A 19,838-nucleotide genomic window follows, 5' to 3' on the forward strand; every position below is an offset into this window, starting at 1 on the left:
CATAGGATAGGGCTTTGGGCAACCTGATCTAGTGAAAGGTATCCCTGCCCCTGGCAGAGGAGTTGGAACTGAATCATCTTTAAGGTCCCTTCAAACCCAAATGATTCTATGATTTTATAACGTAATAAAACAGGGTCAAAGCTAGTTGAGAAAATTGTATATGTAGAACCAAAGCAGGATTGCTTCATAAATTTCTAGACATTTTCCTAAGGGATACAGTGTTGTTATTGACTCTGGTATGTGTCTATTAGAACATTTGCTCAATAAAGTTGTCCTGTTCATAGAATAATAGTTTGTAAAAAAAGAAGTCCAATTGGTGTTTATAAATAGAATTACATGTACTGGTGATGTATGAAACACAATGTTTATGGGGTCTGATAGCACACAACTACAAGAAGATGTTTCTAAGTAGTAAGACTGTTCTGAAAATTAACTGCTAAATTCAGGTGTTGAAAATACTGAAGTGATGTAGTAAAGAAAGGGTAAGATTTGTGCTGACAACTGTTGATCATTTTTGGTTCTGACCCCAAATATTGTGCAAAAAGAGAAGACCACATAAATCTATCCATTGGTAGTTTTTGTACCTTAAGCCATCCATCTCTTCCATATCATCTAGAGTAATCATGCCATCTCCAAGAAAAATGTATAGGAAGCCATCTGGGCCAAACAGAAGCTGTCCTCCTAGGTGTTTTCGATGTAGCTCTGCTACTTCTAAAAACACTCTTGCTGTTCTCATATCAACTTGGTGTGGGTTTTTCCTGCAATGCAAAGATATGAAAACAGTTTTCACAGCTCACTATCATCGGTTTTCTTTCTAAAAATAAACTCGAGTCATTCAAATTATACTTTAAGAGGTGGATGTTTTAACTTGGTAGAAAAATGCCCAACAATAATTTCTGAGACATTTCAATTTTTCAGCATTCACAAAAATTATTTTGCTGTCCATACACAAGTAGGAAATAAATATAATTTTAAAATGACAGAATAATTAAAAAGAAGTCTTAAAAAGCATAAATCATTATACTTACTGGTATTCCAAAAATACTGTTTGAAATAAATATCAGCAATAATTTTTCTGCAAGTGCCCAAGTATGTGCTTTGTAAGTCTGAGTTCATTTTAGAAATATGATATACAAAACTGAAGAAGATTGCTGATAAATACAAAATTTGTGAATTTTAGACTTCTATTGATACCTGGATACTGTGTATTCTACGACCCTAAGGATGTGATCATGAGGTCCAATAGCCCACCGTTCTTGGTTGGTGGTATAAGACACATACAGCTTTCCATTTTTCTTGTAATTGGGATGGAATGCAAGGCTTAACAGTCCTCTTTCATCTCCTCCCTGCAGTCAAATGAGAAACACAAAGAATTGTGAAGTTAATTATGTTCCTTATTGTGTTGCAGCTGGAACCCAAAAAAAAGTTTCTTTCTTGTGGATAATCTTTGCCCAAACTCTTTTATTTCTTTCCTGACTACTGCACAAAAAGGATTATAAAACATTTCACTTTGGAGAACTCTTTAAGAGTTAGAACAAGACAATTGTCTTATGTAGTTATCTATGCACAAGTCTCTTGCACCACTTTTGTGGAGTGATTTGTGTATGTAATCTTTGGGAAGCCATGAAGACAAGTTTAAGTGCTGCGAAGGATTCTTTGCTGGGTTACTAGGTTGCTTGTAATTCGTAGAGGACAAATAAAAAGGTCTATAATCAGCAGTCAGTTCTAATCCAAGTATCCAAAACCTAAAACACAGTGCTGGCTGCCAACTCCCACTGTCTTGGCAATATGTTTAGAAAACAGTTAAATTGCTTGTGTAATATGTAAACCTTTGTTTTACCCTGGAGGCAGCAACATCAGTTGTCACAACTATGGTGGTCTGTTCATCATAGCTAGTATACTGTAGGTAATAAGCAGCCTTGGTCTCTGTGCAGAGAAACCATAGTTTTTACATGTGGTCCTTCAATAGAAACATTTTTGTTATTTTTTTAAAAATAAAAATAGAAAAATCTCCAAACAACTTTCTTTTGTTATTACATTTGCCACAAAGATTAGTACAGTTATATGTTAAACATCAGATCCATGTAATGTAGTGTGACAATGCAAAAACCCTGTGTCCTTAAATAGAAGGCAATTTTCTCTTTTGGCTTCTAAAAAAGTATGAAATATTATTATGACTAAAATTTTAGTTGTTTAAGCTAAGAACAAAATTTAACTTCATTTGTTTCTGCAGAGGTAATATATGGAAGGGTAGCCGAGGCATAGAAATACACAGAATATTTAATTAACAATTCAAATTCAGTTCGTATATTTGATTATTCACAAGCCTGCAGTTGTTCTGGAGTTTAACTCAGGGTTTGCCAGCCTCTCAAAACCAGTGACTCTGTCGTAGATTCAAGCACTCCGACTGTACACATAAGCAGACAACATTTTGCAACTCTACCACACCCATGATAACTCATTATGAAATTTTAAATTATAAGAGAGAATGAAGCTTTTAAAATGTATTTGCAATTCAGACTGATGGATGGGCCTGTCTTCCTGATGAAAGATGTCCCACAAAAGGCCTAATTGGGAAAGTGCACAGCTTTAATTTATTTTAATTCAACATGATAGCCATGCTTCCTATTTAATCACAACAACCAACAAGAAACCTGATTCAGAAACGGAGATGTAAATAGGTCAAGAGATTTCCATACAAAGAGATTTGTGCAATGAAATCTGAATCCTCCTAATTTAGAGGCAGCCAAAATTTGCTAATTTGTTTGCTTGAAAAATTTAGTTTCTGGGGGTTACCAGAAAGGTTAGTTTTGAAAGTCTAGTTAGAGCTGCCAAATCAGTTGCAGTCATTGTGGATGAAGAGACTGGTAATCTAGCTCTTTCTCCTTTACAAGCCAAAAGCAATCCTGGAGCTGAGTCTGAACTGATTGTAGATATTATTGTATAAGTTTCTAAGAGTTTTGACCATGTTACTCAGATAAAGCCTGAAGCAAACAGAGGCAGATCCGTTGCTTTGGGAACAGTAAGGCATATTGCAAAGTTTCCTGATGAATGTTTCTATCTGTTGTGCCCAGACAAAGACAGTCCTATTTCTTCTCCTGAGAGTTGAGTTTGAGTCATTTAAGGGCCCAGGAATGTCAATGAGTCACACTAGGCCTGCCATTCAAGGTGAGTTATTGCAAGTATTAGTAAGAGAAGATCATTCCGTTATTAAGCTGAGGATTTTATTTAGCACTTGATGTCATGGGAGCAGTCTCACTGTGAAAGTGAAGTTGTTGATAGAGCAAACAGGTGAAAATTGAATTAAGAGCTTTTAATGAAGTACACATGAAGCAAGAACTTGACGAATGAACCATGAGACCTGTGAGGTAGTAAGTATGGCCAGTTGCATTCATAGGATCAGGACAGGATTTCTACTAATTTCTGTTTTGCATTATTCTAGCAGACTGCAATATACTACTTTCTTTGTATCTAGAATGCATTTATGCTTCCTGAAAAGTCATGTTGCTTTCTGTTTTTCAAAGTCAGCCAATCCCACTGTACTCTAAAAAGTCAATTTACTATTGCATTTAATAAAAACTTTTGAAACGTTCCTCTAAGACACGGAAATCTGCGCAGCATCAAGCCATTAGGTGACTTACAGTCAATTAGAAATCTAGCTGAGTTTTTCCATACTTATTTTTTCTGGGTTTGGAAAACAATTTTTCATGTGGATTTTCCACATTATTACTAATTGGCAAACCTGTTATTTCCAATTTCATCACTGCCACAATTTCCATAGCTTTTGAAATGATCTCTATTATGCAAGAAAGTATATAGCTTTCTGTAGTGTTATATCTCTTAAGTTGTGATAATTGACAGATATCTTGTAAAATCCCTTATGAGTGTTCATTTCAGTACTGTCAAACTGAATAATTGTATACCAAATTTCAGATTTTCCCTTGCGGAATTATTCTCATTTTTATTTTTCATTGATGGACTTCTGATGTTGTGAAACCAGCAACCCAGCCTTTATATTATTTTATTTGTGGCTTTTTAGAATTAGATACCACATGTCCAATTTCTTTATCTTTCTCGTGACATCTTAACAACCTCTTGACATCCTTCACTTTTTAGGTTTCCCCTTGGGTGAAACCAGCAGCAAGAATCTGTACATGACATATTAGCTTGTAGGACATTCTGCACTACACTGTTTGAAGGAATAACCTTTAACAGTTGTATAAGGAAAAGTGAGAAGAATGAGACATATCTTCTTATTCCATTGGGGTGTCTGCTGAAGACAAAGAATGACGGTTGGCTGAAATGAAGATTTATTATTCAGACTGTGACTTAGGTCAATGTGCAATCTCTTATCATAACTAAAACTGGAAGCTCACACTTCCAATGTCTGTCTATGAAGTTCTTTAGCTTGAACACTCTTCTGCTCATGGTAATTGCAGATTTTGCATCTATCCTATATTTTTTTCAGAACTGATTTTCCTTAGGCCAGATTATAAACTTCAGCTAAGGAAAAAACATTTCTTTAAAAACTAGTTTGATCTAATTTAGGATGACAAATATTTTAATAAGAATTACATTATTGTAAGTCAATACAAAGCTGGGTAAAGATTAATTGTATGCATTGAACTTAAAATGTTTCTTTATTTTTTATTTTCCAATGGTTGGTTACCTACATTATGTTAGCTCTTAAAGTATATTTCACCCATAAGTAGTGATATTATGTACTGGTGTTATATACTGAAGCGTTATTAAGCGTTATTATACTTTAATACAGAAACACATGCTGCAGTTATTCTTAAGAGATGCTGGCATTTCAGTATACCAATAAATGTGTTATTTCCTATAGTATATAGAGTAATACATGGGAATATTTTAACTGATATCGCTAACTAGTTCATTTAAAGTAGATCATATTTTAAGCATGACCCTTAATTAAGTAACCTTAATAATACTTCATTTTAGTAGCAAAACCAGACATATCCATTTGTTTTCATTGTTCTGTATGGCTTCATAGTAAACAAGATGGGTAGCAGATTCAGAGTATTCCTTTAAAATTGATTTCACAATTCATTCATTCATATAAAATCGTGGTATTTATACATAACATCTTTTTCATTTACACAATCCCACATTCATGTTGGAAATGAGTAGCAACTCTTTAAAAAAGGCTTAAAGTGCCTTTTAAAACATGCTTCAAATATATATATTATGGTTGTGATCACTATCATTTGTGGTGTAAAATATTAACTCTAATGTCTTTATATCATTTGTTTTCATCTACTGTTATAAAATAAATGCTGGGTAACTTGTTCAGGCAGTTTGATCACCCTTAATTTACTTTATTTCCTATGTAATAAATACCATAACATGCATTACCATGTGTTTGATCTTAAGGAGTTTTATTTGTTAAGGACATGGGGAAGAGGTCATGGAACATCTTATCAGACGGTACCATATGAACTCTTCAAATAGATTTCTAATTAGGAGATCCCAGAAGAATCTCAGCTTATTTGAACCTTCCTTTACTGGACCTTACTATAGGGCTGAAGATCAATGTCAAGTATTTTTCTCAGAGGCAAATATTTGCTTAATGGACATGTTTTGGAAATTTGGCTCCAACACAGGATGGAAATTTGACTACAGCAAAAGTAGAAACCAGAAAAAGGTTTGCTGCAAGGGCACACCTTGCCTTTCAAAGCTTTATCAACTATTTTGAGAAACACAAGGAGGAGTTCTCTCTGACAGGTGAAAGAGGACAAGAAATATAGAATGAGAAAAGCAGAAACTGATTGGACTGTAACTATGGTACAGCAGTGGAGCTCCCATAGACCTCTTGGGTGTTGAAAACTCAAGTGCTTTGCTATCTGAACATCTGTGGGGCCTGAGGCCTCTGGCAAGGGAAGAATTTGTAACATAAGACATTTACCTTAGGGAAAAATAATTACACTGATGTCATGGCTGAGTATAGTATATATACACTAGACCCTATCTCCAAAGCATTTCCTTTTTCCTGTTGTGCTGCAAAGTTTTTTTTTTTTATGGGCTTTGCCATTATCTAAGGATTTTTTATAAAAAAAAATAGCAATATTTTTAACTGATTTAACCATTTAACCAATGCACTGTTTTAATACTTCAATTTAAAACAGTTTTAGATACAGAAATGCTTTACATTTATATTTAAACAGGAAAAAGAGGGCCATATTTGAATTTAAGCACAAGTTCTACTGAAGCAAAAGGTGGTTTTTGTTCAGTTATGTGCAGGGCAGGATTTGGCTAAAACCACTGATGGCCAAAGTGCACCCTCCACAAAAAGGAAGTTTTCTGCTCTGATGTCTTCAATGTCATTAAAATGCTCGTTTTTTACAGGACAATTGAAATCTCCAATAAAATAATGAAGTTCCACTCCTCTAGTGCCAGTGGGCCTGAAAGTTAGACCTATCAAAAGGTAGTAAGATGATGATACATAAACATAATTCTGCATGGATTTTGAGTGGGGCTTTTCTGGAACTAGGGAAAAGTCAGAGTACCCATTTACAGGAATCATGCATGTGTATTTATTATGCAGGATAATTTTTCAGCAAAGGAAAACACTGGAGTGACCAGAACAGAAGTGACTTGAACAGAAATAAGTAAAAATGGTTAAAGATCTAAAGGTAGCACTGAAACGTAGAACTGAATTCTTACTTTCTTCTTACTTCTGTTGCAGCAAATACAAAATTTCAACATGGCCTTGATCATTTTTTCCTTTTCCTTACCTCCATAGTCCTTTGAAGAAGCCAGCCACTAAATGCAGGACCTTTCACTTCTAGTCCTGTACTTTTTTTTTTTTTTAATTCCTCAACTCCAGAGTTTGCTGTACTGCTGGGCAAGTCTTTAGTTTAATCCAAATGAAAATCCTTGTCCCCTGATAACACAATTCTTTCTTCCCGTCCTCCTAAAGAAAGTATATGAAACTTATAAATGCAGATACCACCCCAACACAAACCCACAGCTTGCCTCCTTCACACTCTTCTAGTAAGACATGAATCCTGCTTTGACAACTCTCCCAATTATTGGTTAGAAGCAGCTAAAAGCTTTGAGACTGCCAAAAGCCAGCCAATAATTGAGAGGTTTTGGGCAGAGTGACATACGACTGTGAGTGTGCTTGCAAGGAGGTGGCCATGAGCCCATGTGAGGTCTGCATCTGGACTGGGAAACTTTATGTACTGTACTACTTTAGGAGAATTGGAATAACAGAAGACAGTGGAAATCAGTCCCGGAAGAGGGAGATTCAAATAAAGACCAGATGATTATTGCATTCAGTAAAGCTGGCTCAAGAAGGTGTGAATTACACACTTTCCTGCACCACAGAGGCCTCTTGAGCTGTAAGCAGCATTCATCCTCTGGGAACACAGGTGGTGATTCCACCTCTGTCCCCAGCTGGATTTATTTTCAAGGAAGCTTTACATTCCACCAGCAATTCAGTGAGTGGTTCACCAGTGGAGGCCACTAAGGGAAGGTAAAAAATAAGCACACTCCTTCTTATTTCCCTGGCACTCCTCCATTTTCTGGTCATTATTTATTTATTTAGTTATTCAGTTGGCCTGTCTCCTCTCCTATACTTTTCATGTTCGGTATTCTTCCACTGTAGACTGTCTTCTCCTAACAGCTTTTTAGCTGCGTTGGTTTGGTCTTTGTGCTGTAGAACCAGCCTTCTAGGAAAGTGATAAAGCTTCGTTCAAGTGAACAAGGGTGCAGTAAGTATTAAGAAATTTATTGACCATAAAAATCCTTTATTAGTAGGGAGAAAAGACTTGATGACCTTTGTATTTCTTCTTGTTCTTTCTGTTACTTCTACGCTTTACTCACCTTCTGTGATAAAGGCAAATTTTACCACTATTTTTCAGTGGATAGTTGAATAAAATGAGTTCAGATGATACCCCAAAGAGAATGGACTACGTTATGTTAGCTTTCATAAATACATTACACGATGACAAAATGCTAATAATCTTTTTTTCGTTCACCACCAGTACTGTGACCTCTTCCAATCGAGAGATTTTTTTTTCTTTTTTAACTTAGACCCTGTTTTAATGCCACCAAACATTATTTCTGTAGACACATAAACAATAACGATTAATCTTATTGGTGATTTACTGTTCTACCAATGCTTTTATTTGACCATGGTCCTCTCAGCCATCTCCTTGGGTTTTCTCATGTTCTCATTCCTTGACTACGTATCTAAAACATACCTTCATTTTTCAATAGCACATTTCATAAAAATCTTCCTTTTTGGTTAAAACACAGAATCTAATGACAGAGCTGTCAAAAAAAAATTTGTTAAGAACTATAATTCAATAGATAAGATGCTTTTAAATGGCATGACATTTCAGCAGATCAGAGCTGCTTTCGTCATTGCTAAAGATAAAAATATGCCATGAAAAGAAATCTTACAATGCTGCAAAGATCTCCCTAGGCTGCTAAAGTAAGACTTTTCGTAAGTGTCCACAAAAAAGTCTACAGCACTTCAAAATGAGTTGCAAGACTTTTTGTGCTGAGAGAGGGAAAAAAAGAGGATGTATGGTGACACATAGCAAATTTGACAGTGCTTATGTAAAATGAACCAACCTACAACAAATTCTATACTCCGATAATTGAAAACAAATTCATGCTGTTTTACCGTGACCACTTTATATGGAAATTTAGGGGTATAATTCAGAACAGAATAACAGTAATTATCATGCTCTCTGCATTAAATTAAAACCAGAAATGTTGATCTGTCTAATTGTAGACATTAAAAAATAACTAGTTTCAAAAAAAGAGAGATGCAAATGGAAAGATGCCCTGATGACATTATTCTGTCTTGCAAAAAATTCAGCCTTTCTCCTGTGGCTCTTGGTAGTGAACTGTTGTCTGTTAAAGCAGGTACTTGCCTTTTCTCGTTGCAAGGGGAATGCTGCACTCGCGTGAGGTATATATTTAAATACTGTGAGGCAGGGGTAGAAAGCAGCAAACCACACCCAACTAGAAGCGAAAAGCTACAGATTTCCATTTAGATGGGTTCCCATATCTTTGCTGTTGTATGTATGCTAATGCATATTAAAACTTGCTCAGTGAGTTGTAAAAGTAAGTTGCTAGCAGTCTGCATCTTGCCAAAGAAAAAAAGAAAAAGGGAAAAAAAAAAAAACACGCCTTAAAAAAGGCACCTTTTGCCAGAGTGTAATAGAGACTAGAGGCACTTCTTCACATACACCCCACTTATGTTTTTCTCCTAGTACATTACTACAGTAATCACTCATATTTGCAACATAACCTTGATTTAACTGTGGTCCTTAGGAGTATGGCTGTCACTGTTTTAAGAGAAGAGTGATTTCTGTGGCTTATCAAACTGATACTAATCTACAGTGTAAAATATAAAGGTATTCTTCACTGAAGGTTATTTCTTTAGCAGATTTCTACCTTTAGGCTCTGAAGCTACGTAACAAAGATAGGATAGTGTTTTCTGCAAGACAGCTCAAAATGCCTTTCTTTTTATTTTTTGAAACTGGAAAATCTTATTATCTGAATGTTTTTTGATTGGGAAATTGAAGACAATTCATAGCAGAAAAGTTCAGGTGCCTTAAAAACATGGGGCAGAAACAGGAAGCATATGAAAGGATAACTGTAACAGATGCTTATCTTGCACCTATCCGCTTGTCTTGGATTCTCTCAAGACAGAACCACCATGTAAGAGTGTGAGGCTTTCCTGCAGGCACAGAAAATGGGAACACATCACCATTTTTCAGTTGCCAAAGAATGTGTGTTCAAATTTTAGAGATAAACCAAATGCTATTCTGTTCCCTAACATCCAAGGAACTTTTGGACTGCTGAAATCCGGGTGCATGGAAAGGGATATTTCAGCCTATATTTAGCATCAGCATCCAGCATAGTTTTGATAATGATGTGTCATATCTTCAAAGCAAATGCTGGTTGCATATGTTACTGGTTTCTCAGTAGATGGTTATGCTAAACATAATAGACAAAATCAGAATTTTTATTCTTAGAAGCTCTGTAAGTATTCTTCAACATTTTACCATCAGATATACAACAGATCTACTGTATGAAGTCTAGACAACTGTTATGTCTATTTACTCCAATTTTAATTTGTTTATACCTGTGTTCTTTGTCCATTCAATTGTTTCAAACAGTAAACAATCTTATATTATTGGCACAAATGCAAACAGAAAAGAAATTTAGAAGTCCAGCATCTGCTACTGAGTTTTAAGCTTCCACATGCTAGCACATCAGAAGAGTATTCGTTGCTTGAAATCAAACTGTTTGAAATATAAGGATTGCACTTGCTGGAGTCCTGATGCAAAGGCAGACAGGAAAAAAAAATGCTATTATTGCATCTTTTTTCAACAAAAACTGTGCATGCGCATCATGTTTTGTACCTGGGTCAAAAAGATACTTAAGTGACTGCACCCTTGTGTTTCTGAAAAAGTGCTGAATGAGAGCTGAAGACAAAAAAAAAAAAAGCATTCACATTCTCTGGTACCGTCTAAGCATTTTTCTCACTGTTATCTTGCCAATCCCATTGGCCTCGCAGTGCCTCAGGGATGGGCAGCCAGGGAGAGGGCAGAATGGCTATCATGCAAGTTAGCTAAATTGTTGCAGCTTAGCAAAAAGCTTGGATTTCAAATACTGACTCAAGTAATCAAATAATTTGAGTTCTTTCAGTAGGTCTTAAAAAGTATATGTAATTTGCCAGCAACATGAAAATAAGGAGTAAATAAATCCAGAGAAATCCAGATTTTTTCACCAACATTTTGTGAGCATCAGGGCAAGCCAAAATAATCAAGTATTTTTGTGGATCACTCATATAGATCTTGTCTGTACTTCTCAACTAAAATTGTGCAAAAATATTAATAATTTGAAGACAGACATGAATATTTTTATGAAATGTGCCAAATGGAAAAACCAGGGTGGTGGAGGATATACGGTTTGCTCTTCATGACTAGAATCTGTACATAAGAGGAGAATGATGGCAATCCACAGCCGTGTTGACAATTCAGACATACAGGAAATACCCTTGTAGGAAACTAATACCATCTGGGTTTGGCCCAAGATGTGTGAATCAGAAATATGTTTCTTGTTGAGAATGCAAAGATAGTTTTGGACATTGCAGAGAAGGAATGCGTTAAGCATGCACAGTTATAAAAATGAAATAGGGTGAGGCATTGCATGCATATGGAATAATTAGAGGAATATGTTTATGTGCGTCAATAGTTGATTTAGACACAGAACTGCAGAATTCAGTTGTCCTAAGACAACCAGTAAATTATTACGAAAAATATTTTCAGTGTAAGTGGTCAGGAGCTTTCTGAGTAAAGGCTGTGTTTGAAAATGCTGATTTGTCTAAGCCACTGTGTTCCCAGATAGAAAGGGAGGTTTGCTTGTGATAAGTTATATTTTGGGAAAAAAAGAATAGCTTTGAAACTGTTGAAACATCCAGTTCTAATATTTGTAAAAATGGGAATTTGGATTATTTTGGTGGGTTGTTTTCAGTTTGGAAATTAGTTTTAGTTAAAAGAATGTCAACACTGAAATGGAATATTTCATTTGGCCCATCCTGAGAACCTTTCAGTCCACACGTGGTGAGAGTATGTTTTCAAAATCTCAGAATATTCTCACTCCTCTCTATCCTGTTCTTGCATTAACTGTCTGAGATTTTAGTGTCTGTTCTTGGCATAGGAAAGCTTTCTGGTTTCTAACGAAGCCACTGCCAGCATTCTGAGGTTCCTGAGACTCGCTGCCTGCGGGATGGATTTTTGCCTCTCCCTTGACACCCTCATCTACTTGTGAAAGCCCTAGCAGTGCTGATTTTTCGGTTATTTGTGAGGCTAATGAATGCCTTGCATGGGTAGGAAAAAGTTCCAGGCTTTCTTTTTGGTGTACATTTGACTTCTCCAGACTAGCCAGGAGTACTGTCATTCTTTCTCTAAGTCCAGTCTCTAAATGTTCTTTTTAAAGGAAGTTAGTGAAAATAAAGGTTTTTCATGTTTTTCATGTCTATCAAGATCCTGGGTTAACCCTGTAACAGGTTCAAAGACACTCATTATAGAGATTACCTGTTCCTTAACTGAGCAGTGCTCATAAAATGACAGTAAACTGTCTGTTATTGTATCTTCGGTCTTCATTTGTTTTTCAGCAGATGTTTGACATACCTGCACAGGATTATTCTTATCACTGCCAAACACTGCTGAAGGCACTTATTTAAGATATATTCATCATTTTAGTGCTTACCTGCAAGGCACAATGCAAAAAAGGATGGAAAATCAAAGTGGCCAGTTTGAATCTTTTATTTTCCATCCATTCTTAGTATGTATTGAACCTGTGTAGTACCCAAGATCTTTGTACAGAATGATCAAGGTCAGTAGAATAAAATGTTATTAATGCACCAATGGTGTACCATTGCTTATCTTTGACTGATTACATTCAGGTTGGTACAGGCTACCTGACAAAGCAGGCAGACTAGAGATAGGAATAGCAGCCCATTGCAGAGTCCATTACAGCTTCAAGTTTGAGCAGATCAGCAGTGTTAGAGTTCGGTGCTTGCTAGTTAACAGACTATGAATACCTGACTTGATGGTAAATCCATTCCTTGTTCTTTCAAAATGAATTATTAGTACTTTTGCCTTCATTATAGAATTGTGTTATTACTAGTTCTAACTTTGCTAGGCTGTACTCAAAGCATTGCTTTCATTTCTATCTACTATGGAACGTGCACATCTGCCTCTCAGGTGAGAATTTATGCCTGTACAAGGCTTGAATTTTCCAAGTTGTTTATGCTTATACATATACTCACTACATACACATATAAATATACACATGCATCCAGCATTTAGGTGAACACAGTTGCTTGTCCCTATAGTTTAAATTCTCATCAAATTTGATTCTTTCTTGTTAACCCAAAAGGGTTACGTGAACAGATACAAATCGTGCGTACATGCTTGATTTGCATATCATAAGGCTTAAATAAATGGTGTTTGAACTACCTAAAATAAATTATTTTATTGTATAGAATAACTTAACATTCTTAGGCCTAGGATGTTCAATTCCAATGTTGGGGAAAAATAGTTTTGAAGGATGTGCATTTCACGTATGTGCTGTTTTCTTTAAAGAACTCATTAAATTATGGTCATACTACGTATTTTAAATATTGACATTTCTGAGAGGGGTTTAATTTTTATTCTGCCAAGCGTTGTAAATTCCTGTTTTGGATCCTGAGGATTTTGGTGGAGGTGGAAAACCACTAATAATTTCTTCTTGTTCTTGCAACTTGTGTTCGCTTGCATGTTTTAACTTGAAGCAGGCTTTTTCTGATGATGCTGATAACACTGTTCTGAGTCTCCACTGTAGTAAAGAGTCAAATTTCCTCTATGTAATGGAAATGATAATTACCCTAATACAAAATTTTGTTTCATAAAGCCCTAATTCAGCAAGTATTTAGGCACGTGCGCAAATTCCACAGAATTTTTTTTCTAGTGCTAAGACAGGGTACCATGTGGCAGTTGATTCTTTAGAGTTTACATGACTTTTGGTGCCAGTAAATGAGATCTGATACGATAGTGATGAGGGATTTTACCAATCAAAAATGCTTCTGATTGAGGGGGGGGGGCGGGAAATGACTGGAAAAAATTGAGATTTTTCTCTTAATGAATCTGACCCTGTGATTTCATAAAGATTTCTTTATGGTCTGTAGCTAATGTGGTGGTTATGCAGCTAAAGGCATTATCTTCACATCATTATAATGAAACATAATACTGGTATCCCTGACTTTATTAGCCAGGCTTCATTGGTATCTGACGTTATATATTTCCTATCATAAATCTAAATAAGAACTTACATTGACCTGCATTAGACCAAACATTAAACAATTTACTAAGATTACAACTTTGACAGGGAACTTTTTTTTTTTTTTTTTAAAAAAGTCTTTTAGACCACCAAGAAACAACCATAAATTTAAGGAAATATGAGGTTTCCACCATGTGACTTTCCCTGCAGAGTTATGCAACAGACTGCTGTTACTTAAAGGTCATACATAAAAAATTTATGGTACATTTTTTAAGAGATTTATAGTGTTTCTATTTATACAACTTATATGTCAACAATTTAAAGGTATAGTATACTAAAATAACAAATTAAAGTCTAATCCCTTTGAATCCGTGATAAAATAGAATGCTGTAATATGTCATACATATATAAGGGGGTTAATAAATGTATCTATATTAATTGATGCGATATGTGTGATGTAATGATTAGCTGTTTATTATCTATTACAAATCATTTATGCTTACCCTGAAATTCATTTGCAAATAGAGTTCATTAGGGCAGCATTCTTTGTCTCATATATCCCTTCTACTGTTGGTATGTAGAAACTCTTCCATCTCTGTAGAAGAGCTGTGCAAATCATTCTCAGAATTAACTTCCAGTGTTGAGATGAATGATGCCATGGCCACTATCTAGACCTCTTGTTTTGGGATGTCTTTGAACTCAAATACACTATCATTTACCCAAGATGTTGCTGGATTCCCTGGAGGCAAAATTTCTTAGTGCTATATGAAGATACCACCTTATTTGCTGAGCTTTATTCACTTGGCACTGAAATGAAGTGGGAGCAGTTACACACTTACTCAGCCTAAGCTTAGGCAAGAGAGAACACTGAGAGGGGGTAATTTCTCATATCAATACAGCTGCTTTACCAGTAGTGTTTGATCTCAGCCATAGCAGTCTTGTTTTCAACCTTGCCTTTGCACACTAAATCCATATAGTTATGTATATTTACATGGGAGTTGAGACCGCAAATGCATCATTTCACTCCAAGAGTCAAAGTCCTAAACATAGGTCTGTCAGTGATTATTGATGCTGAATTCATCCCTGGATTTTGCATATTGAAATAATGCATAAATGTGAAGACTCCATTAGAGCACAGTATTTTAAGCACCCTAATTTGTGTGAGCACTTTGACACCATAAATATTCATTTATTGTGAAAACAAGTGTTCTTAGATATACAAAGGTCCTAGTACATGAAACCCCTACGAACATGCTCAGTCATAAGGATTTTGATAAATCCATTGCCTTCACAGTCAAATACAAACACACTGCTTAATGGGACATAAGTATGTGGAGGAATACACTAACATGTGGTCACTGAATAAAGACAGATATGGTCATGGAGATTTGTCTCTACCTGGTATTATGGCCTAATCTTGTCCTCAGCAAAGAACCTGAGAATGCAGTCCATTGGTGGAAAGTTCATAAGTACAAGGAGGCGAATTCTCCACAGGAGACAACCTTTGGGTTGCTGTGCCAACAACCAGATTTAAGTTGTGGAGTCTCTACTGACTTGAATCATCATGTCTTGTCTGTTGACGACCCTCACAGTATTTCTGTAGGGATGCCTTTCATTTGGACTTATTTGGAAAATAATGTTTCTTACCTTGCTGTGGGAGATAATGTTCTGTTGGTCTCCCTGTCTACTGCTGTCTTCAGCTCTGAAGATAACATAAAAAGCCTAAGCAGCCCTTCAGAGCTGGAGCTGGTAACGGTATTTGTTGGTAAGCGGTCCTCAGCAAAATTGTCCATTACTTGGATTACTTGGATTACTGCATTTTTGCTGTGAAACAGAGTTACACTGGTTCTGTGGATTTTGTGTGTTTCTAAAGCTCTGGCACCCTGTGATTTGCCTTTGCTGACTGAAGAAACATATCATTATTCCTAGGCTGGTCATCACCCCTTCATCAGCATAATTCATTTCCATAGTAAGCGATTGTTGTCAAGAAATTAGGCTACAACTATTCCAGCAGAGTTTATAGGTTCACGGGCCAACCCAAGCAGCAATTAATTTAAAAGAAGATGTGGTCATTTCCTATCTTTTATGAGCATCAAATAACACAAATTCTTTTCGACAAAAAAATATTTGATATGTCAAATGACTAGAATAAGAACTGATCTATGGGATTTTTAAATACTAACATCTTTTACAAATAAAAAAATCATAAAGTGATAGAAAAGGATAACAGGTACAGCATTTTACAAGCTGTTTTTCTTTATAACTGTAAGTCTAGAGTTTTGGAGAGAAAACTAATAAAAATTAGTCAGTCGTCATTATGATGTCATTCTCATAATTTCCCTTGAAGTAAACTAGCAAGTACAAATAATATTTGTAATGTCTGACATCATCTATGTAGCTTTCCATTGCTCAAACTTTGGGTTAAATTTAGTGATGTTTCCCATTTGTTAGAGAGAACACCTTCTGGGTGGAATGGATTCCATTAAGAAAATTTTTCTGAAGTTAAGCCATCTTTGTAAGCTGTTTGAAAAATTAAAAATAATAATATCATACCAGGAATGATAGGAGTACAGCAGTAGCAATTTGTCAAAAATGTAATCACCTGTAACAACCACAGTTTCAGTCTTGTTTTGATAAAGTCTGAGTGCTCACATGAAAAAAAAAAATCATGCTTTTCTGTGATGTTCTCTTTAAAAATAAGTAAGCATCATCACAATTGTTTTATGTGCACAATAGTGCCTTCCATATGATGTATGTTTATTTATCATAGTTTGACCTGCAGAGGGTTAGAATCACTCAAACTATAAAAATGTTTCAGAATAGCCCCAGACTCATGTTTTGTTGCTTCTGCTTTCAGATGTTAGGCATTAAAGGACATTTCTAAAAATTATTCCTTGTTTTTAAGATTTAATGTAAAAAAGCTAAAAGTGCATAGGAACTATATATAGAAAGAGGGATCAATATTTCCTGAAAACTAGTCCCAGGTTGACCACAAACACTAACTCACATTTGCAAATCTTAGTGTTATATTTACATTAATTAGAATACTGTTTATTCAGTATAAAATAGCCAGCCACTGCCTTTCATATTCCTTTTTCATTCTTAAGTTTTCCACAGTTTTAAAATGGTAATTTCATTTCACCATTGCTCTATTAGTGACAGGAGTTAGATCAGTACCACAATATTATTGCAATTCTATGCAAATCATATGCTAATAACATATGTAGGTGGTGACAAAGGTGACATAAAACAGGTCTTGTTCCATTTGTGGAACACACAGTCTTGCTCCTTCTGCCTTTTGTCCACTGTGTCCTTTCCCAGATGAAGGCCAGTGATGTCTGAGCCATCTCTCCTCTCCAAGAAAGAAGCAAAGGAACAGGAGAGAGGTTGGTGAGACATGGATCCCCACTGCCTTGCCGAGACCATCTCTGCTATTCTGCTCTATACCATGACGGGCTTAACGGCTCCTTTGTCCTTAACTTTCGAGCTAGACAAATAAGTACTAACTGAACTCATTTTAAATGAATTTATCAACTAGAATTATACCTTTCATTACTATTTTTCACAAATAAGCAGTACACAGATGACTTGTACCAATTTAATCCTAACACCCCTGATAACCTTTTCAAATAAGCCATTGTAATACTTAATATAAACTTGAAATTTAAGAAAATATTACTCATTATTACTGTTTTATTTTTTTCTGTGCGAAGATTTGGGCATCTGTTTTAAATGGTGTCATTGTTTACTCTTGGTGTCTACTGAAAGGCTATTAGCTAAACATGACAGTTATTCAAATTCAAAGTAGAAAAAATGATTAGTGTCAGAATGTTGCGATAGTTTAATTCATTATTCTCTGATAAATGTTTCCTTCTACAAACGCTTCAAATGCCAAAATTTGGTATTACACCACCACCACCTCCCAAAAATATAGAAATAAGGAATTAATCCATTTACAATCTATACTCAAGAACTGAATGGCACATTTCCTTAAAGCAAAATAGTTAAAATAGTTGAAATATTCATAGAATCATAGAATATCCTGAGTTGGAAGGGACCCACAAGGATCATGGAGTGCAGCTCCTGAATAATTTCTTCTTTAGAAATATGAGGTACGTGAGAATTAAAAGTGCTTCACTGAGTTATGAAAATCATATTCCCTTGGAAGAAAAAGAACAGTGACTACTGAAAAAAATGACAGGTTATACACAATTTGTATACTTGCTGGAGAATACAAACAAAACATATATGTATATAAAAGTCATAAATTTACTTCCTCCACAAATTCATAAACTCAAAAATGTTTCCTTACAATTGTTCTTGGAACTGATAGAGGAAAATCTCCCAGGGACACATGAAATGTAACAAGTATAGTATGAAAATTGCCCTTTCTCTTACGAAGATTAAAAAAAAAAAAAAAGGCAACACAAACATTCTCCAGAAAACCAGTAGGTTTCTCTGCTCATATGCTCTCTTCCCACAGTCTCAATGCATGAAGGACTCATGAACTTCATCAGAGCTGAGTGTATGGAAGGAATGTGCACTCAAACTTTTGAAGGCATGCCATAGAACCTCAGCAATCCAGTCTCTTGTTAATTACAACTAATATTTCATTATGTTGTGGAATTTTCAGCTACATAGATGTGTGTGCACATCTTAGTATGTAGTGTAGCCAATGCTTGCAATTATATTACAAGTCTTGCAAAGCATTTTCTTGAAAGCTGAAGTTAGAATAAAACATTGCAGTAGGTTTTCAGCTATTTAATTTGAAACTTTCAGACTTCATGATTGCAGGAAGAAGTTTGAGAACACAAATCAAGTGAAAGAGTGAGAAGGCAGTGAATTTCCACTCCCCTTGTTTCCAAATGGATTTTTTAAGCACATGGCTTTTAAGCCAATTTCATGATTTTGAAGTCTGCCTCATGAGTGTCTGAATGGACAGGATTGAAGGTACTTTATATGGCTTATTCAAAAATAACATCCTAACCCAAGCTATAAATCAACCATAAGTATTTAATGCCTTATGTATATAATAAATATTCAAGTCTAAGTATCTGGTTACAGCAGTGATTAAGAGTTCTGAAAATCAACCCCTTAAAAGACACTCTTCACTGGAAATGCTCGCAGTAGTGAGGCTTCTGTCACACCCTTCTATGTACTTGTACAGTTGGCAGCCAATAAGTCAACAGCAGAACAACATCTGTTATTTCTGAGGTGTTATGCACTTCTGTACACTTGCAAATCTTATTTGAGTATCATTTTTTGAAAAAAATATTTAAAACCCTTATGAGAGAGAGGAGCCAGTCTGATACAGAGCAACAGCTCTCTACCTTACAATGATTAAATCAGCTGGATGGGATTTACAGCAGGAAGAGGGACAGAAGGGTAAGAAAGACATTACAGGGGAGGCTAACTAAGATTAAGACTTTAATGAGAAAGCTCAGACTTCATTGAAGTGGGGAAGAACTACCTCTGGCTGCAAGGTAATATAGAGAAGGATTTTTTTTGGACTACAGATACAGATTTCTGCACACTTTCCTTTTCCTTTTTCAAATCCTATTCCATTTGCATCAATGCAGGCAGAGGAGTGGCTCTGCTGAAAGGGACTTTGGGGTCTCAGCAGACAGCAAACTGAACATCAGCCAGTGGTGTGCCTGACAGCAGAGAAGACCAACACCCTCCTGGGCTTTACTAACAAGAGCACAGCCAGTAGAGCACATGATGGCCCTCCCACTACTCCGCACTCATTGACTGCACTGGGAATACTGCATTGGTTTTTGTAGGCTCCACAGCAGCAGAATGATACTGACACACCAGTATGAGGTCAGTGAAGGGTGGTGGAGACTGGAGCATTTTTCCAACGTGGAGAGACCAAAAGATCAGGGTTTGTTCAGCCTGGCAAAAGGAGGCTTTTGGAGCCTGTTTTGCAAGTGGAGCAGTAAAGTATAGCACCCAGTACAGATAATTACTAATGATGGTCTAGGATTTTTGGCAAAACATTTCTGTGGTAGTTATTGTTGGAAAAT

At 35.8% G+C, this 19,838-nt stretch overlaps 2 protein-coding genes across 2 annotated transcripts in view; one reads left to right on the plus strand and one right to left on the minus strand.

Annotated features, from left to right (window-relative positions):
- Positions 1 to 19,838, plus strand: part of ANAPC10 (anaphase promoting complex subunit 10) — a 176,601-nt gene that overhangs the window by 113,667 nt on the left and 43,096 nt on the right. The gene's annotated exons all lie outside the window — the stretch shown is intronic.
- The window catches only part of HHIP (hedgehog interacting protein), a 72,893-nt gene that overhangs the window by 20,657 nt on the left and 32,398 nt on the right, over positions 1 to 19,838 (minus strand). Inside the window, exons 5-6 of the mRNA XM_035549463.2 lie at positions 1,195 to 1,346; positions 585 to 758 (exon numbers count right to left, since the gene is read on the minus strand). Coding sequence (XP_035405356.1) covers positions 585 to 758; positions 1,195 to 1,346 — 326 coding nt within the window. The remainder of the gene's footprint in view (positions 1 to 584; positions 759 to 1,194; positions 1,347 to 19,838) is intronic.

The sequence above is a fragment of the Cygnus atratus genome, chromosome 4, assembly GCF_013377495.2.
Source record: "Cygnus atratus isolate AKBS03 ecotype Queensland, Australia chromosome 4, CAtr_DNAZoo_HiC_assembly, whole genome shotgun sequence".
Classification (NCBI taxonomy): Eukaryota; Metazoa; Chordata; class Aves; order Anseriformes; family Anatidae; genus Cygnus; species Cygnus atratus.